Source organism: Primulina eburnea, chromosome 1 (genome assembly GCF_022965805.1).
Source record: "Primulina eburnea isolate SZY01 chromosome 1, ASM2296580v1, whole genome shotgun sequence".
Classification (NCBI taxonomy): domain Eukaryota; kingdom Viridiplantae; phylum Streptophyta; class Magnoliopsida; order Lamiales; family Gesneriaceae; genus Primulina; species Primulina eburnea.
The window spans coordinates 10789410-10817305 of NC_133101.1; the positions used below are offsets into that span (position 1 = coordinate 10789410).

The 27896-nt window shown below is 38.3% G+C and overlaps 1 protein-coding gene and 1 pseudogene across 1 annotated transcript; both read left to right on the forward strand.

Annotated features, from left to right (window-relative positions):
- The first annotated feature begins 7996 nt into the window (after window positions 1–7996).
- On the forward strand, window positions 7997–10096 carry LOC140811254 (serine carboxypeptidase 1-like). Its single transcript, XM_073169123.1, has 8 exons — window positions 7997–8365; window positions 8463–8570; window positions 8665–8936; window positions 9024–9266; window positions 9349–9467; window positions 9581–9676; window positions 9758–9863; window positions 9945–10096. Exons 1-8 carry the CDS (start codon window positions 8011–8013, stop codon window positions 10089–10091), a joined length of 1446 nt encoding a protein of 481 aa, XP_073025224.1. The 5' UTR covers window positions 7997–8010; the 3' UTR covers window positions 10092–10096.
- Window positions 10097–10588: 492 nt separating this feature from the next.
- On the forward strand, window positions 10589–27651 carry LOC140803952 (serine carboxypeptidase 1-like; annotated as a pseudogene).
- Window positions 27652–27896: the final 245 nt, after the last annotated feature.

Sequence of the window (27896 nt, forward strand, 5' to 3'; positions counted from 1 at the left end):
TCATGCCAGAGTCCCAAATTTCGGCCAAAACTGGCTGAAAGAGATATAGAACCACATTCGACTAATTGAGGTGCCACATGACATTAGGGTGGATGTCACACCTTTCCTTGTGGACCAAGCTGCTACGTGGTGGGAATGAGTTTGACCATCTATGCGAGGAGCTGGACCTATAACTTGAAAGACGTTCCGTGATGCAATTTTAAAGTAGAGCTTCCCTCTAATAGTTCGAGTCCAGAAGCTGTCAGAATTTGAAAGCTTGAACCAAGCAGCAGACATGATAGTAGTGTAGCATGTTTCCAAGTTCCACTCATTGAGAACTTACTCCCCAACAATCATGGCAGATGAAGCCTTGAATTTGCATTTCTTCAAGAAGAGATTGAACAGCCGAATCCAGTCTGCCCTCGCTATTAATGAGCCTAACATATTTTATGAAATGATGGGAGCTGCCATCAGGGCTGAGAATGACATCAAAGGATGTGAGGGTGAAAACAACCTCAAACATCCTCTGCCTAGCCAGCACCAACCACAAGGCCAGCATTTCAAGACCCAAAGTATTCGAGCACGACCACTAGCAGCCAAACCAAAGGAAACCAGTTCTCCCACTCAAGCAAAGAGAGAGCCAAGTGTCAAACTTCTGGGTTCAATAACATTGGTGAATGTCGAAGGAACATGGGAGCATGCTTTTGTTTTGGAAATCAGAACTTCAAGGCAAACATAATCCAACTATACATGGTCGAATTTCATGTTATCCTTAGAATGAATTGGTCAGTCAAGAATCATAGCTTAGTAGATTTTCATGAGAAGACAGTAAATCTCAGAGCTCCGAGCCAAGAAAAGATTTTATTTCATGGCAAGACAAAGAACGAAAGACTCTTCTTTTGGTTTCCCAAACGTGGAAAGCTTTGAAAGAGGATGAAGACATATATTTTGCAATGAAAAGTGAGGTTATGAAGGAAGCAGAAGTCAGGTTAGAAGACATCCCAGTGGTTCAAGAGTTTGCAGATGTTTTTCCTGAAGATATGTCTAGCGCAACCCCATATCAAGAAATTGAATTCGAAATCAATTTGACGCTCATGGCATCATCTATTTCAAAGGCACCATACCGGATGGTGCTAGCTGAGCTCAAGGAATTCAAAGACCAACTCCAATAATTGTTCGAAAAAAAGCAAATACGACCAAGCGCATCACCTCGGGGAGCACCTATCTTATTTGTCAAGAAGAAAGACAGGACCATGAGATTGTGCATCGACTACCGAGAGCAGAATAAATCACAATCAAGAACAATTTACGAAGCTCGAATTGAGGTCGGGATACCACCAACTGAAGTAAGGCAAAAGATATTATTAAGAAATCATTCAGAATAGTATATGGGCATTATGAATTCACAATGATGTCTTTTGGTTTAACGAATTCCCCTGCAACATTCATGGATATCATGAATAGGGTGTTCAAACCATTTCTTGACAAATTTCTAGTAGTCTTCATTGACGATATATTTGTCTCCTCACCATGCAAGGAAAACCATGAAAATCACCTTGAGATTACTCTCCAAAACTTAAGAGAGAAATAACTTCATGCTAAGTTCAATATGAATTTTTGCTAGACAATGTGAGATTCCTGGGTTATATAATATCCGCTGAAGGTGTACAGTTGTCCCTGAAAAAATAAAAGGTGAGAATGATGAACACAAATCTAAATTATAAATTAAATTTTTTACTTGCATAGTTTCTATTTTTAAGAAATGAAATTCGCTTCGACGTTATAATCCAATTATTCATGGGTATGGGACTTTGATTTACAATCATGTTTAAAACAAAATGAGATGAAAAAAAATGAATGAAGAGAATTAATAAATAATTATATTTTTTTATTTTTCGAAATACATCACATTTTGTCAACGTTTTTATCGAATCAATGATATTTAAAAATCTATCAATTGACAACTCAATATTCCACTCCAACGTATAATCTCTTAGATGAGCATAAATTTATATAGCAAATCTAAAATACAAATTAATTTTTTTTACTTGTATAGTTTCTATTTTTAAGAAATGAAATTCACTTCGACGTCATTGTCCAATTGTAAGGGCCAAGATCTTGATTCTGTTAATATGAGATTTTAATTATATTAACACGAGATTATTGAAGTTTAATTAATGTGATTATGGCCGGGCCATTACGAGGCCAAATTGAGCCAAGTATACGAATGGGTTAACTTGGGGATAGAGAGTCTGGCGCCCGAGCGGTAGTTTTTGACCGCTCGAGCGCCAGTGTTCATCACGTATTGTCGCGGGCAGAAGAGTTGGCGCCCGGACGGTAGTTTTTGACCGCCCGAGCGTCAAGGGTGCATTCGAAAATGCTTCGGGCAGAGAGGGCCGCACCCGAGCGGTATATTATCACCGCTCGAGCGCCGACCCAATTTCAAGAAAAAGAGACACGTATATTAACCATGCAACTTGTGATATATATATATATATATATATATAATGGATTCTTTCAGAAGTTAACGAAGGAAAAAGAAAAAGGTTAAGAAAAAGTATCGTGAAATCCTTACGCCTTTATATTTCGATCCGTCTGTCCAAACTTGAATCCGAGTACGGCACCGTGTTCCTAGCAACGACAGCTACATCAGGACGTAAGTTTTGTTACGTTTTGTTAAGATTTGAAATTATGCTATGTCCAGAATCAGATACGATTCATATATAGTGTTCTTGACATAGTAGACAGCATAGAATCGAAGTCAGGTTAAGAAACGAATTGAAGATGGAATTGTTATGATTTTCATAATGAAATTGACTGAGATGTGATATCAGATTTGTATGGTGGTTGATTGTAAACGTTTGGAATTGATATAGACTGATATAGTATTAGCAGTATCGCAAGATTGTACTGTTGTACTGTCAGAATTTGATAAAACAGAGATGTTGTGATTTGATTAGAATATTGATACAGAATATTGGTATTGTCATTGCCAGATTGAATAGTGACAGACGTTGAATCAAGACTTTGATTGTATCAGATCGACAGCAAGAAAGGTATAAATAAATGTTGATTCGGGATTGCACAACTCGAGTTAGGTTTGACTTGAGTTTCCCTAAATCACATACTTTATTTTATTGCATTGATATTTGCAGATTATCAGATTGATATGTTAAGGTATTGACTTAGAACAGAGCCAGAGTCCGAGTCTAGGGCAGACAGCCTAGCTAGGGCAGAACCGCCGAGTCTTTCTCAGAACCGATAAAACTCTAGACTTACGGTGTATCGAAGAGCCTTAGATGTAGATCGACGTCTATCTCAGACACTCGATACATCATACCAAAGTCTAAATTAGATTGGGATCCCTAGATTTGAGATAAGATAAGATTAGATCACGAGTCATTGATTCATGTAGTCAGACTAGATACATGTTTTGATGTTTGTTATGCTTTTATATATGTTTTATATGATTGCATTTAATACATTGTTTATACTGGGATATTTATATCTCACCGGAGTTATCCGGCTGTTGTCTTGTTGGTATGTGTGCATGACAACAGGTGGGACAGGTTCAGGGTCACAGAGATGAAGACAGATCGAGATTAGAGTGGTGATTCCGGACTTGGACTAGAGATAAGGTTTAAATACTTGATAGTTAGGTGTTGAACCTGAGATATGTATGATTGTATATTTTACCAGAGTTATACTTTTATACTGATATGTATAGGAGTTTGATTCCATTACCTTCCGCATTTTAAAAAAAAAAATTTAGACCTTGTTTATTATAATTGATTAATTAGTCCCAATCACGATTAAAGAAGATGATTAGCGTCCGGGTCCCCACACCAATTATTCATGGGTATAAACTTTGATTTACAATCATGTTTCAAAACAAAATGAGATAAAAAAGGAATTGATGAAGAGAATTAAGAATTAAGAAATAATTATATTTTTATTTTATGAAATACATCACATTTTCTCAACATTTTTTTATCGAATCAATTTATTAAAAAATCTATCAATTGACAAACTCAATATTCCACTCGAACATATAATAGCTCAATATTAATAATAATAAAGAATAATATATATATATATATATATATATATATATATATATATATATATATATATATTCGAATGAAAAATAAAAACTCTGATTTGAAATCTGGAAAAAAAATTAACATAGAGAAATCATAAGAGTCATAAAATTTAAAATCGGATGATAGAATTGCATCTTATCATATATAAATACAAATAATAAAGGTTGAGAAAGACGAACATATATCTATACAACAAATCTAAAATATAAATTAAATTTTTTACTTGTACATTGTCTATTTTTAAGAAATGAAATTGACTTTGACGTCATAGTTCAATTATTCATGGGTACAAAATTTGATTTACAATCATGTTTCAAAACAAAATGAGAGGAAAAAAGAACGAATGAAGATAATTAAGAATCAAAAAATAAAATATTTTTTTATTTTTTTGAAATACATGATAACATTTTCATAGAATCAATGATATTAAAAAAATCTATCAATTGACAAATCAATATTCCACTCCAATGTATAATTATTTAATAATAATAAAGAATAATCATTATATATACATTTCTATTTGAATGAAAAAGAAAACCTCTTAATTGAAATCTAAAAAAATGTAAAACATGGAGAAATCATAAGAGTTATATAATTTCTTTATATATATCAACTTAACATCGTGATAATTTAAAATAAATTAAACAATTTTACATATCCAATCTCGGGAGAAAACAATTTGAACACATGTCATAGAAATTTTAATTGTTTGGGGAAAAAAATGAAGAAAAACAATACAATATTGCGTTGAAAAATCTGTATTGATTGACAAAAAAATGATTCAAATTACTTGAATCATTATATGAAATTATAATACAATGAAAAAAACATAATTGAATATCTATGTTATAAGAATAATAATAATAAGAATATGCATTCCAAGCAATTTTTTGTCGATATCATTGTTCATTTATTAAATTACTCTCATGTCTTGTGTTTGTCTTTTGGTATACTTTATGTTTGTCTTTTGGTATCACTATATGTTTGTTTTTAGATATTAATATGGTTATTTTGTCATTTGTCTATTTAATTTGAATTTTATTCTTTCTTTGTTTTTGGTTGGTCGGTTTAATTCCAGAGTTACATCTCGAGTTTCAATATTTGTATCACCACTACCTTTGACAACATCCATTAATTCGAAATAGACAAATCAATTATATAGAATCAGAGGATATAAGTCCATCTTATCTTATCATGTCTAAATACAAATAATAAAGTGTGAAAAAGATGAACACACACACACACATATATCAAATCTAAAATGTAAATTAAATTCTTTACTTAGATAGTTTATAATTTTAAAAAATGACATTCACTTCGACGTCATAGTCTAATTATTCATATGTATGAACTTTGATTTACAATCATGTTTCAAAAGAAAATGAGATGAAAAAAAGGAAGGAATGAAGATAATTAAGAATTAAGAAATAACAATATTTTTATTTTTTCAAAAATAGCACATTTTCTCAATATTTTTTATCAAATCAATTATATTAAAAATCTATCAATTAGCAACTCAATATTTCACTCAATCGTATAATTTTCTAATAATAATAAATGATAATCATTATGTATACATTTCTATTTAAATTAAAAAGAAAAAAATATTATTTGAAATCTAAAAAACAGTTAAAACATAGAAAAATTATCCGAGTCATACGTGGTTTCTTTAAATAACATCAACATAACACAATGATAATTGAAAATAAATTAAGATATTAATCAACATCAAATCCGACAATGAAAAAAACATAAAAATCAGATATGATGATGTATTTGTTGATTTAATCGAACAAAGGAGGAGTTTTTTTTAAAAAAGACGAAAAAAATATTGAATGATTCAAAAATCAAACAAGAAAAATATTGAAGAAATTAAATCATGGTTGTTTGATAGATAAACTGTACGTGAAATAACATTTGTTATTGAAAAATTTGTGAAAGAATTATGTGTCTATATTGATTTACAAATTTATGACCAATATTCATAGTGCACTCAAATTCGTTACCCATGTGCAATGCACGTGCTTTGCTACTAGTATGGATAAAAAAGCGAGTTGTTCTGCTTTTATGAACATTTGTGGACTAGTGCCCTTGTGCCAGATGAAACCCGTTAGGGAATTTTCGAAAGTTGCAAGTTTTCATCACCAAGGAGCGATGTGCCAAAAGATTGCGCTTGGTACCGGGATAAGGTTTCGGATGAGATAGGCGGGATCTACATTTACGACATTTATGCACCAATATGTGGTTCTTCAAGTGATCCGTCTTGGTACACATCCAGTGGTTATTCTTGACTTAGTATTGCAACATTTTTTCCTGTCAAAGATAACCAAATTTAATTCGGTTCCCCCCACCCCCACATCAGACGTTTTGCTTTGGTCCATGCTCTAAGAGTTACGTACACACCTAGTTAAACACACCTAAAGTACCAAAAAGCGCTTCATGCCTTCAGAATTGCTCGACCATGGGACAGTTGCAAGTACTATATTATGCAGAGTATGGATCTAGTCGAACTACAAATCACTTTCCAAAGGTTGGAGGCTAAGTTGTTGAGTATTAGAATGTGATGTTGGTGAACATAAGAGGATCAGGACATTTTGTTTCGAGTTACCTGCTCGAGCATGCTCTTGTCTTTTTCTCGTCTTTCTTGGAGGGAAAGCTGCCTCTGAATGATTATCCCTTCTTAAAAGGAATAGCTTCAAATGATCATTTGACAGGGTTTTAGGCTGGTGGTTCTATTATGTTTACTTTAGAAAATATTAGGCAGTGATATGATAACCATCGGCTTTGCTATATCGGCTCGGTAAGAGAAGTGTGGGGTTGGTGTTATCTTTTAACATCTGTAGGAATAAAATTTTCTTTTATAATCAGAATCAAGTAAGCTATCTCACTATGTAATATTAACCAAAAAAATGCATATTTCTTTCATCTAAACAAGGTAACATAAGTATGCCCCTGGGCTGAAGTACTATATATTTTTCAGACTAACTGGGATCAAGAAAGAGACATGGTGCACGAGCTATATCATTTCTCAGCTAACAAGCATTCCACGCGGTCTAAATTACGAAAAAGTTTTAATGATCTGGCACATTAGACTTTTAACATATCAAATTATGCTTCCCCGGCAAATCAACGTGGAACAAGTGTGAATCACTTCTCAAATTCTGACTGATTTTCACAGATAGACTAGAGCACATTATCCCTAGTTTTCGTGCCTATCATCCTTCATATTTGGTCACTCATACACTTCGAACATTTTCAAAAGCAAAATATGATGTGAGTTATGATATCCTTTTCAACTTCACAGATTCTGCTCTGATGGAGGGGTAATCTCTAATGCTGGTGAAGTTCACAAACTAATCAAGACTTGACCACAAAATCCAAGTTTGAAGAACAAGACTAAAAGAATGTGAATCTCTGGTTAAATGAAATTTCATTTCGTGGAATACAATGGTTCAATCACCATCCATCAGAATAAGTAATAATAATGATTTATGATTTGTTGAACCGGGGAAATGTTGCCATTTTTTTTTAATGAAACAATACAAACAAATACAAACTATCAGTTGAGAAAGGGGAAATTGTAACTGGCCGGCGCGTCTACTAGTTCAGTCTTGTTCACTTGTCTCTTTTATATCAACATCTTTCTTTCGTCCCGTTATGAAAATATAAACACTCAATATATCTTTGTACTTTCTCATAAATAAATATAATTTTGAAGGGATCATATACTCAGTAAAAGGACTACTTTCCAAGATCTTCATAGAGAATGCCAATGAAGATCAAGTCAATAAATAAAAACAAGCGTAATGTTGATACATACAATGATTTCGAGTTTAATAAGTGTCACAATGAACCTATATATAAACGCAATGCTCTTATGCGTGAAAAAACGATCTCTCCTGAATCCTGTGGTTGTTTCTTACAGAATATGAAAGGGTCTTTTGTGTTTCTTTCTGTTTTGTGCCTGGTGGCTTCAGTACAATGTTATGGTGGGAGAGGACACGACCCTCTTGGGAAACTTCTCAAGGCCAAAAGGGCAAAAAAATCAGAAAACTATGTCACAGAAGATGCCTCGACTAAATATTCTCCGGTTTACATAGCACAACAGGATGGATTAAAGGACTGTGACAAGATTTTGAATTTGCCTGGACAACCAAGTGTGAACTTTTCTCAGTATTCGGGCTATGTTACAGTTGATCCTAAAGCGGGACGAGCACTCTTTTATTGGCTTACAGAAGCCAAGGACTCGTCAGATAAGCCTCTGGTCCTCTGGCTAAATGGAGGTAATTATTATTTATAACGAGTAAGTCTACATGTTTTTTATTCAGAATGTGACGATTTGTAACACGAAACTTGATGTAGAAAAAATTTGAGATGCAGGTCCCGGCTGTTCTTCTATAGGAAGTGGAGCTATGACTGAACTTGGGCCGTTTAGGGTGAATCCTGATGGAAAAACATTATGGTACAACAAAAATGCCTGGAATACAGGTGACATTAAAAGCCGCTAAGAATCTAGAAAATAACATTTACCAAAAAAAAAAAAGTACTAATGGATTCAATTATGATTCTGAAATTGATGCAGTTGCAAATATCTTGTTCTTGGAATCTCCGGCTGGTGTTGGATTTTCTTCTTCGAACACAACATCAGATTATGTCACTGGGGACACGAGAACGGCAGCAGATTCTTATACCTTTTTACTAAACTGGTTGGAAAGATTTCCCGAATACAAAGCCCGCGATTTCTACATGACAGGAGAGAGTTATGCTGGTCACTATGTGCCTCAGCTGGCTCAACTGATCCTTAAAAACAACAAAATAACAAATCAAACTGTCATCAACTTGAAAGGAATTGCTGTGAGTATTAACTAACTTACATTTACTTCTTGGAAAATTTGGTCTAAAAGTTCACATATATTTTTCTACGGGACTCGTGATTCACAGATTGGGAATGCATATATTGATTATGAAGATGAAATGAGTGGCACGTATGATTATTTCTGGTCACACGCCCTCGTCTCTGATGAACATCACCAGGATGTTCTGGCAAATTGCAACTTCTCTTCGCAGGCGACAGTGACAGAAAAGTGCCAAGAATCGACCGATGCTGCTGATAACGACGTACGCGACATTTTCATCTATGGCATTTATGAACCTTGGTGCGACTCTAACTCCACGGCACCATCGGTATGAAAGCAAGATTCAGTTTCTTTATCACAACCTTAAACATTAGCCAGTATCTTTATTGTTCATTCTTGATTAAAAATAGATATCTGGATTCGATCCTTGCTCCGATGACTATGTCGATGCCTACTTAAACTCACCAGAAGTACAGAATGCGCTTCACGCAAACGTTTCTGGGATTCCAGGACCATGGGAGGGTTGCAAGTACTATAGCTATCCATTTTTCTTCAAAATAATCTTTAGTTTTTTTGTCATAAAACAAGGCAAAGGCTATTTTTCTACGCACTGTTTTGATTAACAATTCTGTTTCTATGAAGTGATTTCATATTTTCCAACTGGAACGATCAGCCGGAGACGGTTTTACCAGTGATCAAGGAGCTGATGACTAGTGGCATCAGTGTTTGGATTTACAGGTTTTTGACTCTCTTTACTTAAATCTTATCACTGATATACTATTGGTCTTACTAAATATTTCTTGTTTTCAAATGAAACAGTGGTGACACAGATGGAAGAGTGCCAGTGACAACCACTAGATATTCAATGAACAAGATTGGATCATCAGTAAAAACATCATGGTACCCCTGGTACACACAAGGCGAGGTTCGTGTTATTCTTAGGAAAAAGCACTTAGTTTTGATCAGAGAATTTGTTTCTAATGATTTTTTTTTTAAAATTTTTAAGGTTGGAGGTTATGCAGTCGAATATCAAAATGTGACCTTCGTAACGATAAGAGGAGCAGGTCATTTTGTTCCGAGTTACCAGCCCGAACGCGCACTTACCTTCTTCTCATCATTTTTAGCTGGAAAGCTTCCTCCAAGTCAGAGCTAAATAGATCATCCAGAAAATATCTTGAAATCCTGGTCTTTTTTTCTTTTTCTTGAGATAAAAAAACTTGTTATGTTATATGCTATTTACATGTAGTGATGTGCTCTTAGAAAAAGAGTGATCACAAATTGCTTAGTGTTTGAATTTATTTTGTTTGAGGATATCTTTTTTCTGTTTCTTTGTTCTATTTAAAAAATCGATTAACAAATAAATATAAAATAATTTTCTAGCTCTAAGTTAATAAATTTTCTAAATTTTTTTATATGTACGAAAATTAGTTGCGCTAGAGGATTTAACTTTAGTTAATATTATAGATTAGAGAATATAAGCATGACTAAGTATTTTGAGCAAAAACGTCTTAAAATAAACTCACACACGGAAAAAGTTATTCCAATATAATTATATTTCACATAAATCCTTTGTTTCTATGTAGCCGTGATTTTAGCTCCCAAATTAAAATTTGAATAATCTGTCCAAAACTATGTTATTGAATTAGTGTCATGAAAAAGGACCTTCCTGTTTTAAAGGCCATCTGTGCCTCTTTCTCTCACAAACTTTTCATGTTACAACTTCTTAAATTAATTCCAAATGAAACACTAAAAAAGACAAATGAATTATAAATCAAGCATATCCTTTTGAATTCAATTATTTGTATTTTAGTCCATTAGAATAGATCCACAAGTAGAGAAATTGCAGGCTTAGCTTAAGAAACACATTAAAGACATGGGACAAACTAGCTAGCTGCATCGTCGCAAAACGTGACTGGCTGAACTGAATACTAACAAGACCAAGGATCCAGCTGAAAATGCAACAAGAACATATGGACAACATTAGTGTAACTAAAAAAATAAAAATCTACAAAAAGGGACAATACTTTTGATGCAGAGCACTGCATGGGGTGTGTAATGTTTTTGTGTCTGACTCTCTCATGCCTCGTGGTTTTAGTACATTCTCATGATAGTAGAGGATTTAACCGTCTAGGGGAATTTCTCGAGGCATGAAGCTGAAAAGAATCTGTCAAAGATGTTGCGGAGGATGCCTCGATTGAGTACTTGCCTGTCTATGTAGAAAGTCGAGATAGATTGAGGGGAAAGGACAGAATCTTGATGTTTCCAGGGCAACCATCGGTGAATTTTGATCAGTATTCGGGTTATGTAACAGTTGATCCTAATATTGGTCGTGCACTGTTTTATTGGCTAAATGAGGCTGAAGATTCTTCAAGCAAGCCCCTGGTGCTATGGCTAAATGGAGGTAAATCTGTGAGAACCGAGATTTTCTTTAGGCCATATAATCAAATATGTGTATTTTGGTGTATATTAATAAATCATGCACCTTGGAAATTATTGTGGGATATTTTATCAAGTCATCAATATTCTTATATAGAGGCAAGTATATTTCGAAAATATGCAAGAGGATTTACAAGATTTGGTGGAGACTATGCAAGGCTAGAAGAATCAATGAATAAAGCAAGGCAAATTTCGAAATTCACTAAATATTGGGTGTCAATATTGTGGTGATTAAAGATAGGATTCATGCAAAAATAAGCCACAAGAAAATAGGAAGGAAATCCTCAACCTTGCACCACAACCGTTGGATCTGGTAACCTAAATTCTGAATGAATCAAGACCATTGGATTAGAGTACAAATCTCCTAACTTGGTAGCTGAATTTTCGAATTTCAGCAAGAAATATGAGAGTCAATTGTTGAGATTTTGCATGGCTTTTAGTATGATTTAATTACCAAAATTAGCACCCTTACCTCCACCTATAAATAGGCCAACACCCCTAGCCATTCCTTACACACAAATTCTCGAAAATCCCTGCTGAAACTCTCGAAATTCAGCAGCTTTTACATAGCCGAAGCTCTGTCCAAAAACCGTCTCAAGGTCGTCCAAGACTTCAAGCCGAAGCGCTGTCCGATCGAAGAACGAGTAGCGATCAAAATCCCGAAGCCAAGTATCCACGTTTTAGCAATCAAATACTGTAAGTGGGCTTGTGTTAAAGTTAAAAGTTTAGAATTTTATGCATAGGTGATTTTCGGTTTTTGATAAAAACACCAGTCGAGTACAATTCGTTTTCTTCTACTTCTTGCATTGTCATACGATTTTAAACGTACTGTGAGGAGTCAACCGTATATGGGTGGGAATCCCAACCATGACGTACCCTTACGCGGTGGGGGACATAACCGCTATACGGCCTCGCCCCCTTAGAGGAGTAAAAATTAGGGACTGACGTCAGTAAACCATAGAAGGTCGATAAATTGCAGTGCTTGATATATGTTTATGCATGTGGTACGAAAATTTTATGCAAGTCATGTGGTATGTTCGAAATTATGCATGTTGTAATTATTGTGCTCGATTTTCCCCCATTTACTGATTATTCCCAAAATACTCACCCCCCTTACGACCCTCCCCAGATAAGCCCGAAGAACAGATTGAGGAGGAAGAATCCGAGCAGTTTTGGGGATGGTGAATGCTCGAGAAGGATTTAATATGTTTAAGCTATTTTATTTCAGTCTTACGTTTCCGCATTAAATTCTGTCTTTTAAGTTATTTCGAGATTGTAAAGACAAGTTTATTGAGATTATGATTTATAAACTGGATTCGGTTTAAACTGTGCTACGAAGGCTTGTCGTTTTAAATTGTGTGATTGTAAACGACGCCGGTGTCAACTCCGAGTTTCGGGGCGTGACAAAATCTATGATAATATTACTGTTTGGCAGCCCGTTGTGATTCAAACCCTTTTCGTGTTATCGCATTACACGAAAAAATCGCTAAAGTTTGCAGTTTAAGATGAAATTACAAGATAGTATACTTGAAGGTAACTTGGAATCATCACATATTTGAAACTACAGGGCCTGGCTGCTCTTCAGTACGCAATGGAGCAATGACCGAACTTGGACCATTTCGGGTGAATCCCGACGGTAAAACTCTCTGGTATAACAAATATTCTTGGAATATTGGTGAGTATGAATGGAACGAGTATTCTTAAAAAAGCATATTTCTACTTTGAAGAACAAGATTAACTAAAATTCGAATCTTGAAATCGATGCAGTTGCGAATATCCTCTTCTTGGAATCCCCGGCTGGTGTTGGATTTTCATACTCAAACACAACGTCAGATTACATTACTGGTGACAAAAGCACTGCAGCGGATTCCTACACCTTTGTACTGGTTGCAGAGATTTCCAGAGTACAAAACTAGAGATTTCAACATAGTAGGAGAGAGTTACGCGGGGCATACGCGCCTCAGCTTGCTGATCTAATCCTTGGAAACAACAAGATCAGTAATCAAACTGTCATAAACTTAAAAGGGATTGCCGTGAGTGATACATTTTCTTTATTTTGCTTTTCATTCGGTTAAAAATGCTATACAAACGGAATTTTTTTTAACATTTATGAACTTTAAATTCCAGAATATTTCACCCTACCTCATAGGGCACTGTCCCCAAGTTTTAACCACACATATGCGGGGTCCACCAAATATGCGGGGTCCACCAAATTCTTTAAATCAACGGCCCTGATCCTGTGGGGCAGTGCCATCTTCATCACTACATAAATTCTAGATTGGAAATGCCAATATATAGACTTCACGGATCAAAGAAAAGGAATATATAATTATTTGTGGACAAATGCCCTCATACCAGATGAATTACATGAGGGCATAGTCCGAAACTGCAACTTCTCATCACGATCATTGGAATCAGATATTTGTAAGGCATACATTGATCAAGCATATACAGCTTTAGGTGACATATTCCCTTACGGAATTTATGTTCTCTTTTTGCCTTTCCACTTCAAATTCTCCCTCGGTACGTATATACACCTCAATAACATTCATATCATACTCTTTTTTTGGATAAAATTTTTACTCGTGTTTCGTTCTATTCAGTTCTTTGGTTTTGATCCATGCTTTGGTATATTTGTCTTCAGCTACTTGAACTTTCCTGAAGTACAAAATCCCCTTCATACCAATGTCACCAGATGTTAGGATCGGGAAAGAGTTTAGAAGGAGTGAATGAACTCTCTCAATTTTCTCGTGTAAAGTGTTGGTTTCGACCGTTTTTAGACAGTTGAAACAATTCTTCTCAAACGGTTGAAAATGTAAACCACTATTTAGTGCGGAAGACGGTTCACAATTTCCAATAGAAACTTGAACACGTTAACAAGCTTATTCAATAATTAGAAACAAAGAGAATGCTTGCGATAAATAAAGTGACACAGAATTTTTATGGATGTTCGGAGAATGAATACTCCTACATCACCCCTCCTTCCTTCTTAGGAAGGTTTCCACTATAAGACTTTGGGTCTACAAACTTTTTGCAACAGCCCACTCCAATCAGGACTTATCACACTGCCTGATTTGGAACTCTTAGTGATCACTTTACACTTCTGGATTTTAAGAACACTTCGTTCACCAGATACTGAGACTAAATCAAATAACCAAAAGGTTACTGATATGAACAATCAGTTTGTTTTGATTAGCACGAAATTGATCCTTAGAAGATCGAATGTAATGATGTTTAAAGCGTGCTAAAAGAGCGATGAAGTATGTAATCTTTTGATAGCGCTCTGAGATCTTTGTGTATGCTAGCAACAAGATTTTTAGCTGTTGATCGAGAGTTCTTTAGCTAGCCAACTCCTCTGTTAATACACACGATCTTCTTAACGGTCGGGAAGAGCACAGCAACATTAACCTGATCCAGTGAACAGATGTGTCACCGTCGTGTTTATGAGCATTAAATGATCTTCGATGAACGCATATAATATTCCTTTTGCTCAGCATAGTTCTGAAGCGTTTTTCTTGAGGAGTTCCTTTTATGGTAACTGTTTTTATCATCAGAACTTGAAGTCTACACTTAGTCTTCCTTTTCTGGGATAGAGATATAAATGTGGATCATTCTTGGAATTGATGTATACTTATGTTAACTTCAAGGCGGTGTAATACATTGAATGTATTAAACCGGTCAGAAAATGTCTTTGAGCGGTTCTGAGGAGGATCATATCAGCGGTCTGAAATAAGCGGTTGAGACTCCTTTGAGTTGTAGCCGTTTGGTGGTTTGAACTGATATGTGTCACACATATGGACCGCAGTTGTTTTCGTGCTGTCTTGTTTTTGTCATACACCAAAATTATTGGGAATAATATTTCTTAACACTAGAGCTCCTGGACCCTGGGAAAGCTGCAGGTAATATGATCCAAGAAACGTTCTTTTGTTCCAATTTCCACACAAATTAGCACAATATTATATGTAACGTACCGTACTTCTCATACTTAAAATTTGCGAAAAAATTAAAAATTTTCTTAAATAAAAACATCCACACGGTCGTCACCCATCATTCATAATATATCTTTAAAATCAACCATCACAATTAAAATTTGCTAAAAGAAAAGCTGTCTCACAACCAAACATAAAATCAGAGTATAAAAGTTTTCATGCTTAAAATCTTAAAATAACGTAGGCGGTCCTCGGGTCTAGCCTCCTACTCAGTCCAAGCCTGCCCCTTGGTCGCCACCTCCCGTCTCCCCATCGACATAGTCACCTGCATCGATCAAGTCTAGTGAGTCTAAAGACTCAACACGTATACACTGGAATAACGAGTACTACATAATAAAATCACATGCAACTTTAAAATAGGACATACATAACTTGAAACTTGAACTTGCGTATTAAAACTTGAACATACGTACATACATACTTCAACGTGCCATAACTTAAAATTTTCATAAACATGCTGCATACTTGAACATACTTGAACATACATAACTTCATCATTTTGCGTAGAGGATGTTTCAAAGCAAGTGACCCATACATAATAAACGCCTGATCAGACACACCACAGTACTGGGCTGACAGGGACGTATCCACTGTCGCATACATGAGATCCCCGTTCATAATTTAACGGGCTGGTTGGTCCCCGTTCATAATTTAACGCTTGCCAACCACGATCTAACCCGTTCATAATTTAACGGGGCGGAGAGGTCCTCGGCCACGTTCACCGACTTCAAAACCCATTCATAATTTGGTCACAAGTCAATTAGCATACCTCAAAAACTTAAACATATTTTCTTTGCACATCAAACATATTTACTTGGCGTTGAGGGATTCGTTGGGCTCCGATCGGGGCCGTTGCTGCACATACTGATCATGGATTGACATGCTTAACTTGCATACTTAGACGTAGGTAAATCATGCTCACTTACGAGTTCATTAAATTCTTAGGACGTTCTACAATTCCCCATGACTCGACTTTGTAAATCATTGTACTAACCCATGACGTCTAACCTCAAAGCATAATAAATTTTCCTTCCCCAAAAATGAAGGACACAGACCCCGTACCTACATCCGTGTAGGGGTCCGTGTAGGCTCTGGACATTGACACCGAAGGTAAACAAAGGCACGGACCCCGTGTCAGGGTCCGGGTGAGGGTCCGTGTAGGTACTGTAAAAGGACTACTCGGGAAGGGAAGGGGCACGGACCCCGTGTATGGGTCCGGAACCAGGTCCGTGTACCTACTGTAAAGACGCACCAAGGGAAAACAAAGACACGGACCCCGTGCTCGGGTCCGTGTGGGGGTCCGTCTGCACACTGTACGAAGAAACCTGCGAGAAAACTTATGCACATGCCTACACACCCAAATTGACACTTGAACACGATGATTCAACACCTTAAGGACACCATAACATTGCATAAAACTTATATAAACACTTCAAGATACGACGTCCACCATGCTACCCAATACAGCGCTAATTGGCAATTGACATCAATCGAGTTCCTACGACTTTAAACTAATTCAAACACCTAACGACGTCCAACAAAACCTTGAGACCTACAACAAACCTCAATACTAACATACTCATATGCAGCGACGATCGCCCGTCGATTTCCAACGAAGCCTGCAACATAAAACTTCAAAAATACAATGGTACCAAACTTTTCTTAAAATTTCAGTTTGAGCAGTCACACGGAAAATATCATAACTCTCTCATTTTTCGTCCAAAAATCTTGAATTTTATGTCAAATCGAAGGTATCGAAAAGTTCTACGTTTTTGCCGTAGAAAGTTTTCCCAAAATATGAACAGAAAAATCGCAGTTTTGACATGAACCGTAAAAACGAGTTTTAGATCTAAAAATTTTCCTTCGAGATTGATCCGATCCATGATCCGCTCAAACTACTATCATTATACATAACTTTTACGCATAAAAACAACGCAATTCGATATATGACTTGATCGACACAGCAAGAACAGAATATACGTGCCTTTTTGATATTTAAAATACCGTAGCGACGACACCGAAGCGGAGATGGAGCGAGGCTAGATCGGTGACGAACGTGGCACCGTTTTCTTGCAATCAAATTCACCGAAATCTTGCTGGAAAAGCCTAGGGGAGGGGCGGCTGCTATAAGAGTATAGAACCCTAGTTTTTCTTTCTCTCAAAATAATAAAACTTGAATTGAGACTTGTGTGTGTGTTTTGAGCGCTTCAGGTGTGTGTAAACGTGTGTAATTTGTGTGTGTAGCGTGTGTTTTAAAATATTATGAGACTAAATTTTGCTAATTAATAATTAACCTTACTAACCAAGGTGCTAATAAAAAGGTTGACTCAAATAACAATTCAATTAAAAATACTATTCCCACTCATCTTTAAATAAGGTCCCCTAATTAAATTAAAGTGCACACTTGCTAAACTTTTAAAAGATTTAAAGTCTTAAAATTACCAAATAAATAATTTAGGCTTAAAAATGCTAAAACTCCATAAATTATTTAAAATGCCCCCAACTCAACTTAAAATAGAATACCACGTTTTAAATTGCCAAAATCGTCACCGGGTCTGTTCCTCAATCCCGCTTCGAATAATCGCCTGAAACATGAAACTCGACAAACGTTTTAACGTGCATCAACATAGACATGAATAATTTAAAATAATGAGCTTTCATAAATTATGCATGGATAAAACTCATTTAAACTAATTAAATGATTTAATAATTAAATGAATGCATGGGTTATACGTGTACTGAATTTGGGCACTATTGTTCCTCCCCCACTTATAAAAATTTCGTCCTCGAAATTAAGTCTTACCGAACAACTCCGGGTAGCGAAGTCTCATATCTGTCTCTGATTACCATGTGGCCTCTTCCACTGATTGGTTCCGCCACCGAACTTTGACTAGCTTAGTCACTTTGTTCCGGAGTCTGCGCTCCTGTCTGTCGAGGATTTGAGTCGGTCTTTCCTCATAAGATAAATCTGGAGCAAGCTGCAAAGGCTCATAACTCAGAATGTGCAAAGGATTTGCCAAATATTTTCTCAACATCGAGACATGGAACACATTGTGCACCCCGGCCAGATTCGGCGGAAGGGCAACACGATAAGCTAGTGTCCCAACTCTGTCCAAAATCTCAAACGGTCCAATAAACCTCGGACTCAACTTGCCTCTCTTCCCAAATCTCATAACACCCTTCATGGGTGCTATCTTGACGAAGACGTGATCCCCAACGGCAAACTCGAGATCTCTTCTTCTCTTATCGGCATAGCTCTTCTGACGGCTTTGGGCGGTCTTCATTCTGTCACGGATCTTGACCACCACTTCTGCAGTCTGCTGAACTATCTCTGGGCCTAGATCTGTTCTCTCACCAACTTCATCCCAATGAACTGGCGATCTGCACTTCCGACCATACAACGCTTCATAGGGAGCCATACCCATCGATGCTTGGAAGCTGTTGTTGTATGTGAACTCCACTAGGGGTAGCCTAGACTCCCAAGCTCCTTGAAAATCAATCATGCACGCCCTTAGCAAATCCTCTAAAATCTGAATCACTCGCTCAGACTGGCCATCTGTCTGCGGGTGAAATGCTGTACTGAACAGTAACTTCGTCCCCATAGCTGCATGCAAGCTCTTCCAGAAGGACGATGTGAACCTCGGGTCCCTGTCGGACACAATAGAGACTGGGAACCCATGCAAACGGACTATCTCCCTGATATAAAGATCTGCATACTGCGTCATGGAGAAAGTCGTCTTCACTGGCAGAAAATGCGCTGACTTAGTGAGTCGGTCCACGATAACCCAAATAGAATTAGACCCTTTGACTGACTTAGGTAACCCAACGACGAAATCCATAGTGATGTTCTCCCATTTCCACTCTGGGATAGGGAGTGGCTTAAGCAAACCTGCTGGCCTCAGATGCTCTGCCTTCACCTGCTGACAAGTGAGGCACTCAGATACAAATCTGCGGATGTCTCTCTTCATCCCTGGCCACCAATACAATAACTGTAGGTCCTTGTACATCTTGGTACCTCCTGGGTGAATAGAATACGGAGATGCGTGTGCCTCTGTCAGAATATCCTGTCTGATCGAATCACTACTAGGCACCCACATTCTGTCTCTGTATCTCACGATACCATCTGACACTGTGTACAAAACACTGCCCTTAGCTTCATCCTTCAGTCTCCATTTCTGTAGTTGCTCATCTGAAGGCTGTCCTGTTCGAATGCGGTCTAGTAAATCAGATTTGACTGTCAGATTAGACAGTCTAGGAGCTCTGCCCTTATGATAAATCTCTAGACCAAACCTCTGAATCTCAGACTGAAGCGGCCTCTGAACTGACAATTGTGCTATGACTGCCACTTTTCTGCTCAAAGCGTCTGCCACGACGTTAGCTTTTCCCGGATGGTAGCTAATTTCGCAATCATAGTCCTTCACAAGTTCTAACCACCGTCTCTATCTCATATTCAGCTCTTTCTGCGTGAAGAAATATTTGAGACTCTTGTGGTCGGTGTAAATCTGACATTTCTCGCCGTATAGATAGTGTCTCCAAATTTTCAGTGCGAAGACAACGGCGGCTAACTCAAGATCGTGAGTCGGGTAGTTCTTCTCATGCACCTTTAACTGTCTGGAAGCATAAGCTATAACTCGACCCTGTTGCATCAACACTGCTCCTAAACCAAGCTTAGATGCATCAGTGTATAACACATAATCTCCTTGCCCTGACGGCATGGCTAACACCGGTGCTAAAATGAGAGCTTGCTTCAAGGTGTCGAAGCTCTTCTGACATTCATCACTCCACACAAATTTAGCATTCTTCTTGGTTAGTGAAGTGAGTGGCACTGCTATAGATGAAAACCCCCGAATAAACTTACGGTAGTAACCTGCTAAACCCAAAAAGCTGCGGATCTCTGATGCATTCTTTGGCTCTACCCATTCCTTAACAGCTGCCACTTTGGCTGGATCCACTTCAATCCCTCTACTAGACACTATATGCCCCAAAAACGCAACTTTCTGCAGCCAAAATTCACACTTACTGAACTTCGCAAATAACTTGCGACTCTGCAAGGTCTGCAAAACTGTCCTCAAATGCTGGTTGTGCTCCTCATGGCTCTTCGAGTAAATAAGAATGTCGTCAATAAATACTATGACGAATTGATCGAGGAACGGCTGAAATACTCGGTTCATGAGGTCCATGAAAATTGCTGGAGCATTCGTCAAACCGAATGGCATTACTAAGAACTCGTAATGCCCGTATCTGGTCCTGAAGGCTGTCTTATGAACATCTGCATCCTTAACTTTTAGCTGATGATACCCTGATCGAAGATCTATCTTAGAGAAAACTGTAGCTCCCTGCAATTGATCAAACAAGTCTTCGATTCTTGGAAGTGGGTACTTATTCTTGATCGTTACCTTGTTCAGCTCTCGGTAATCGATGCACAGTCTCATGCTCCCATCCTTCTTCTTCACAAAAAGCACTGGCGCGCCCCACGGTGAGAAACTAGGGCGGATAAATCCTTTGTCGAGGAGCTCCTGAATCTACTGCTTGAGCTCTAACATCTCAGCTGGAGCTAATCTGTACGGTGCCTTAGAGATTGGCGCTGTGCCTGGCACGAGATCGATTGCAAACTCCACCTCTCTCTCTGGTGGAAGGCCGGTGACGTCATCAGGAAAGACGTCTGGAAATTCTTTGACTACAGGTACCTCTGATAAAGATGGAGTGGACACGTCAGGCGCTGAGATAATACTAGCCAAGAAGGCCTGACACCCCTTAGAAATTAGCCTCCTTGCCTGCATGCACGAGATCATGCGAGGGAAACTCCTCCATCTGGCTGGTTCAAAAAGAAACTGCTCCATGCCCGGCGGTCTAACCAAAACTGACCTCTTCTGAAAGTCGATTAAGACTCTGTTCTTGGTCAACCAATCCATTCCCAGAATGATATCAAACTCTGGCATCGGCAATAGGATTAAATCTGCGTATACCAGGTGGCCATGTAGTTCTAGATCAATGTCTCTGATCACACTGGTAGCCAACAGTTCTTCCCCTGACGGGACTGTCACCGAAAAGTTCACGTCTAGGCCTATGGACTTGAGGTCCAAATGATTAGCAAACGTCTCTGATATGAAGGAGTGAGTGGCTCCTGAGTCTATCAACGCGGTTGTGGATAGTCTCTTAATGAAAATGTTTCCTGAGACGCGTTAGCACAACACAAAACTAACTTATATCTCAAAATTTATACCATAAACCTTAAGCACAATAGAACTCAATAACCTTAGGTACACAAAGTATTAATAGCACGCTAATAATCCCAAGAAGAAAAATTCCACATGCAAGGCAATATAATACTGAGCTTAGGTAGAAAAGTTTACCAGTCAGTAGGGTGGTGTCTGGGTCCGCCTCCTGTGCATGCATGGCAAATACTCTGCCTTGGGTTGGTTGCTTCCACTGTGGGCACTCTTTCAGCACGTGATCTGTAGCCCCACATTTAAAAAATTTCCCGGATCCCCATAGGCACTGTCCGGGATGCTGACGGTTGCACTTCTGGCACACTGGGTAAACAACGGGCCTCTGCGGCGCCCCTTGCTGCTGAACGGGACCCTTGCCCTTCGGCGGTCCCTGAAAAAGTTTCTTTCCTGGTGGCCCCTGATACGGTTTCTTAAAGTGGGGTCGCTGATTCTGCTGCTGATGGTGTGGCTGCGGTGGAGCCTGATAGGGCCTCTTGCCCTGCCTGTCCGCCTCAATATCCCGCTGGTCTTGCTCTGCAGCCAGAGCTCTAGAGACTGCAACTGCATAAGAAGTAGGGCCAGCTACCCTCACGTCACGGCGCAAGATCGGCCGCAAACCATTTAAGAAGTGCCTCAACTTCGCCTGGACATCATTAGCAATGAGGGGCACGAAGTGACATCCCCTCTCAAACTTCCTAACAAAATCTGCCACGCTATTGTCCCCCTGCCGCAACGTCATAAACTTGTTGGTGAGTCTGGTTCGTACTTCCTCAGTGAAGTACTTGGAGTAGAAAACTTCCTTGAAACCATTCCAAGGCAGCACCTGCAAGTTGACTGCCACAGATGCACTCTCCCACCATAATCTGGCGTCCCCTGTTAGAAGGAACGTGGCACATCTGACCCTATCTGCGTCGGTCAGTTCCATAAAGTCAAAGATTACTTCGATGGACTTGATCCATCCTTCAGCGACCATCGGGTCAGTAGTACCCGAAAACTCCTTCGGACTCATCCTCCTAAACCTCTCATATACTGCCTCTGGTTGGGGCCTCGCCCCTGCGCCTGCTGCTGCCTGGTTCCCCGCAAACTGTGCGAAGAACTGTGTCATACCAGCAAGCATCTGAGCCTGCATATCTGGTGGTGGAGGTGGTGGAGGATTGGCCCTCTCCTCCTCCCGATGCTCTCTGTTCTCATCTCTTGTTTCACGGTCGATCACACGTCTAGGAGGCATACTGTTCCAACAAATTACCCAACACGTAAACCCAACATGTATGTATGCAATACCAATATCATAAGATGCACGTAAATCGAATTTAAAACATAGACGTGCTGAAATCATGACTTAATGCATAATACATAGCATAACTCAAAACTTTAAAACTTACAGACTTGAGGTGTGACCTCGAGAGCTTCTTGCGACTGGCAGTAGGCATAACCCTTTACAAGAACACCGCTCTGATACCAACTGTAACGTATCGTACTTTTACTACTTGAAATTTGCGGAAAAATAAAAATTTCATTCAAATAAAACACCCGTACGGTAGTCACCCAACATTCATAAAATATCTTTAAAATAATCCATCATCAAATAAAAGTTTGCTAAAAGAACGCTGTCTCAAAACGTCTCACATTCAAATCATAACATCAGAGTATTTTTAAAAGTTTGCATAAACATAAACTTGCGGTCCTCGGGTTTAGCCTGCCGCTCAGCCCAAGCCTGCCCCTTGGTCGCCACCTCCTAATTCCTGCTCATCGTACTCACCTGCATCGATCAAGTCTAGTGAGTCTAAAGACTCAACACGTATAAACTGGAAATAACGAGTAATACATAATAAAATCGCATGCATCTTTAAAATAGGACATACATACTTTAAATTGAACTTGCATAAACTTCAACTTGAAATAAACTTGAACTTGAACATACATACATACAAAACTAGACGTGCCATCATCATAAACTTTCATAAACATACTGCATACGTAAACATACATAACTTCATCATTTTTCGTAGAGGATGTTTCAAAGCAAGTGACCCATACATAATAAACGCCTGATCAGACACACCACAGTACTGGGCTGACAGGGACGTATCCACTGTCGCATACATGAGATCCCCGTTAAATTATGAACGGGTTAGATCGTGGTTGGAAAGCGTTAAATTATGAACGGGGAATTTGCGGAAAAATAAAAAATTTTCTTAAATAAAAACATCCACACGGTCGTCACCCATCATTCATAACATATCTTTAAAATCAACCATCACAATTAAAATTTGCTAAAAGAAAAGCTGTCTCACAACCAAACATAAAATCAGAGTATAAAAGTTTTCATGCTTAAAATCTTAAAATAACGTAGGCGGTCCTCGGGTCTAGCCTCCTACTCAGTCCAAGCCTGCCCCTTGGTCGCCACCTCCCGTCTCCCCATCGACATAGTCACCTGCATCGATCAAGTCTAGTGAGTCTAAAGACTCAACACGTATACACTGGAATAACGAGTACTACATAATAAAATCACATGCAACTTTAAAATAGGACATACATAACTTGAAACTTGAACTTGCGTATTAAAACTTGAACATACGTACATACATACTTCAACGTGCCATAACTTAAACGTTTCATAAACATGCTGCATACTTGAACATACTTGAACATACATAACTTCATCATTTTGCGTAGAGGATGTTTCAAAGCAAGTGACCCATACATAATAAACGCCTGATCAGACACACCACAGTACTGGGCTGACAGGGACGTATCCACTGTCGCATACATGAGATCCCCGTTCATAATTTAACGGGCTGGTTGGTCCCCGTTCATAATTTAACGCTTTCCAACCACGATCTAACCCGTTCATAATTTAACGGGGCGGAGAGGTCCTCGGCCACGTTCACCGACTTCCAAACCCATTCATAATTTGGTCACAAGTCAATTAGCATACCTCAAAAACTTAAACATATTTTCTTTGCACGTCAAACATATTTACTTGGCGTTGAGGGATTCGTTGGGCTCCGATCGGGGCCGTTGCTGCACATACTGATCATGGATTGACATGCTTAACTTGCATACTTAGACGTAGGTAAATCATGCTCACTTACGAGTTCATTAAATTCTTAGGACGTTCTACAATTCCCCATGACTCGACTTTGTAAATCATTGTACTAACCCATGACGTCTAACCTCAAAGCATAATAAATTTTCCTTCCCCAAAAATGAAGGACACAGACCCCGTACCTACATCCGTGTAGGGGTCCGTGTAGGCTCTGGACATTGACACCGAAGGAAAACAAAGGCACGGACCCCGTGTCAGGGTCCGGGTGAGGGTCCGTGTAGGTACTGTAAAAGGACTACTCGGGAAGGGAAGGGACACGGACCCCGTGTATGGGTCCGGAACCAGGTCCGTGTACCTACTGTAAAGACGCACCAAGGGAAAACAAAGACACGGACCCCGTGCTCGGGTCCGTGTGGGGGTCCGTCTGCACACTGTACGAAGAAACCTGCGAGAAAACTTATGCACATGCCTACACACCCAAATTGACACTTGAACACGATGATTCAACACCTTAAGGACACCATAACATTGCATAAAACTTATATAAACACTTCAAGATACGACGTCCACCATGCTACCCAATACAGCGCTAATTGGCAATTGACATCAATCGAGTTCCTACGACTTTAAACTAATTCAAACACCTAACGACGTCCAACAAAACCTTGAGACCTACAACAAACCTCAATACTAACATACTCATATGCAGCGACGATCGCCCGTCGATTTCCAACGAAGCCTGCAACATAAAACTTCAAAAATACAATGGTACCAAACTTTTCTTAAAATTTCAGTTTGAGCAGTCACACGAAAAATATCATAACTCTCTCATTTTTCGTCCAAAAATCTTGAATTTTATGTCAAATCGAAGGTATCGAAAAGTTCTACGTTTTTGCCGTTAAAATTTTTCCCAAAATATGAACAGAAAAATCGCAGTTTTGACATGAACAGTAAAAACGAGTTTTAGATCTAAAAATTTTCCTTCGAGATTGATCCGATCCATGATCCGCTCAAACTACTATCATCATACATAACTTTTACGCATAAAAACAACGCAATTCGATATATGACTTGATCGACACAGCAAGAACAGAATATACGTGCCTTTTTTATATTTAAAATACCGTAGCGACGACACCGAAGCGGAGATGGAGCGAGGCTAGATCGGTGACGAACGTGGCACCGTTTTCTTGCAATCAAATTCACCGAAATCTTGCTGGAAAAGCCTAGGGGAGGGGCGGCTGCTATAAGAGTATAGAACCCTAGTTTTTCTTTCTCTCAAAATAATAAAACTTGAATTGAGACTTGTGTGTGTGTTTTGAGCGCTTCAGGTGTGTGTAAACGTGTGTAATTTGTGTGTGTAGCGTGTGTTTTAAAATATTATGAGACTAACTTTTGCTAATTAATAATTAACCTTACTAACCAAGGTGCTAATAAAAAGGTTGACTCAAATAACAATTCAATTAAAAATACTATTCCCACTCATCTTTAAATAAGGTCCCCTAATTAAATTAAAGTGCACACTTGCTAAACTTTTAAAAGTTTTAAAGTCTTAAAATTACCAAATAAATAATTTAGGCTTAAAAATGCTAAAACTCCATAAATTATTTAAAATGCCCCCAACTCAACTTAAAATAGAATACCACGTTTTAAATTGCCAAAATCGTCACCGGGTCTGTTCCTCAATCCCGCTTCGAATAATCGCCTGAAACATGAAACTCGACAAACGTTTTAACGTGCATCAACATAGACATGAATAATTTAAAATAATGAGCTTTCATAAATTATGCATGGATAAAACTCATTTAAACTAATTAAATGATTTAATAATTAAATGAATGCATGAGTTATACGTGTACTGAATTTGGGCACTACATTATATTTCCATTTTTTGCTGCAAGATCCATTCTGATTAACTAATCTATATTATATATTCATGCAGCAATGTGGTACATAGCAATTGGCGTTGGCAGAACCCCGATACAGTACTACCTCTCATCAAAGAACTGATGACCATTGGCATTTGCATTTGGATCTTTAGGTAACTAAAACTACACCACTGTTTAAATCCCTTTATTTAGCATACATTTATTTCTTAAGATCAAAGAAAAATGACTGCAGCGGAGACTTAGACAGAGTTGTACCTGCGAAAGCAACTAGGTAGTCAATGGCTAAACTTGGTTCACCTGTTAATACTCCATGGCATCTTTGGTACTCTCAAGGTGAAGTAAGAAAGTCGATTTGTTTAATACTAGTCGATTTAGTTTCTTCCCAAAACTTCGTATTTCTAACAGGTTTTTAATGAAAGGTTTTTTTTTTTTTAGCAAAAACACCGTCGGAAGCAGGGGTTAAGCGGACTCCTACCAGTATATACAACAAAAGAGCTGAACAAATAAAACCTAATGGGATGGGACTAGAACAAGGCCTCCGCAAAAAGGCTAGACAATCATAACATCAAAAAATAAATAAAGACATACTACAACAGCACAACCCGAAATACAGCAGAACAAAAAATCAACAAATCAGCGGGTTCCCCGGAATACATCAAGAAAAATAAACACAATGATGGGCAAGGAGAACTCTGCAGTGAACGCCCATATGGCGGAAAAACTAAATCAACCAGGATCTGGAGGTCGCTCATAGGACGAACTCGCCTGAAGCGCCTTTTGCCTATAATATCGTCGCTGCTGAGAGCGTGTACGACCCGGGAGCGTTAAAGATAAACAGGCGGTGGTAGAAGAAAGAACAACATCCTCCTCACATTCCACACTCACTTAATCCACCGCAAACGAAGGCACTGTAATAGGAGCAGGAGGATCATCCACAGGATCCTGAACAAAAGACGTAAGCTCAACCATCGGAGCCTGAACAACCACAGGTGCAGGAAACATGACGTTTGTAACTGTGAGGGGAGATGGAAATTTTGTCCCGAGCTACCAGCCTGAGCGAGCACTTGCTCTCTTTACGTCGTTCTTGGAGGGAAAGATCCATAGTAAACACACATTAAATATTGAATTGAATTTTATTTGATTAAAGTAAACACGTATTCAAAACATAAATGTAGTTTCGGCCATAAAACGAAAACTCGATTTTTCCATGAAATTGAAAACAAACAAAATCAGTGCCTTGGATTCTATTTTCAGTATTTCCAAAATTTTATAGTGTCTTTGCTTTCAAGTTCACTTCTACAAACCATCCATTGGTTCACAGTGTGTACATATTCGTGGCTTGGATAGCAGCTGCCACATGGACTTGGCATAACCCGGGGTGGGGGT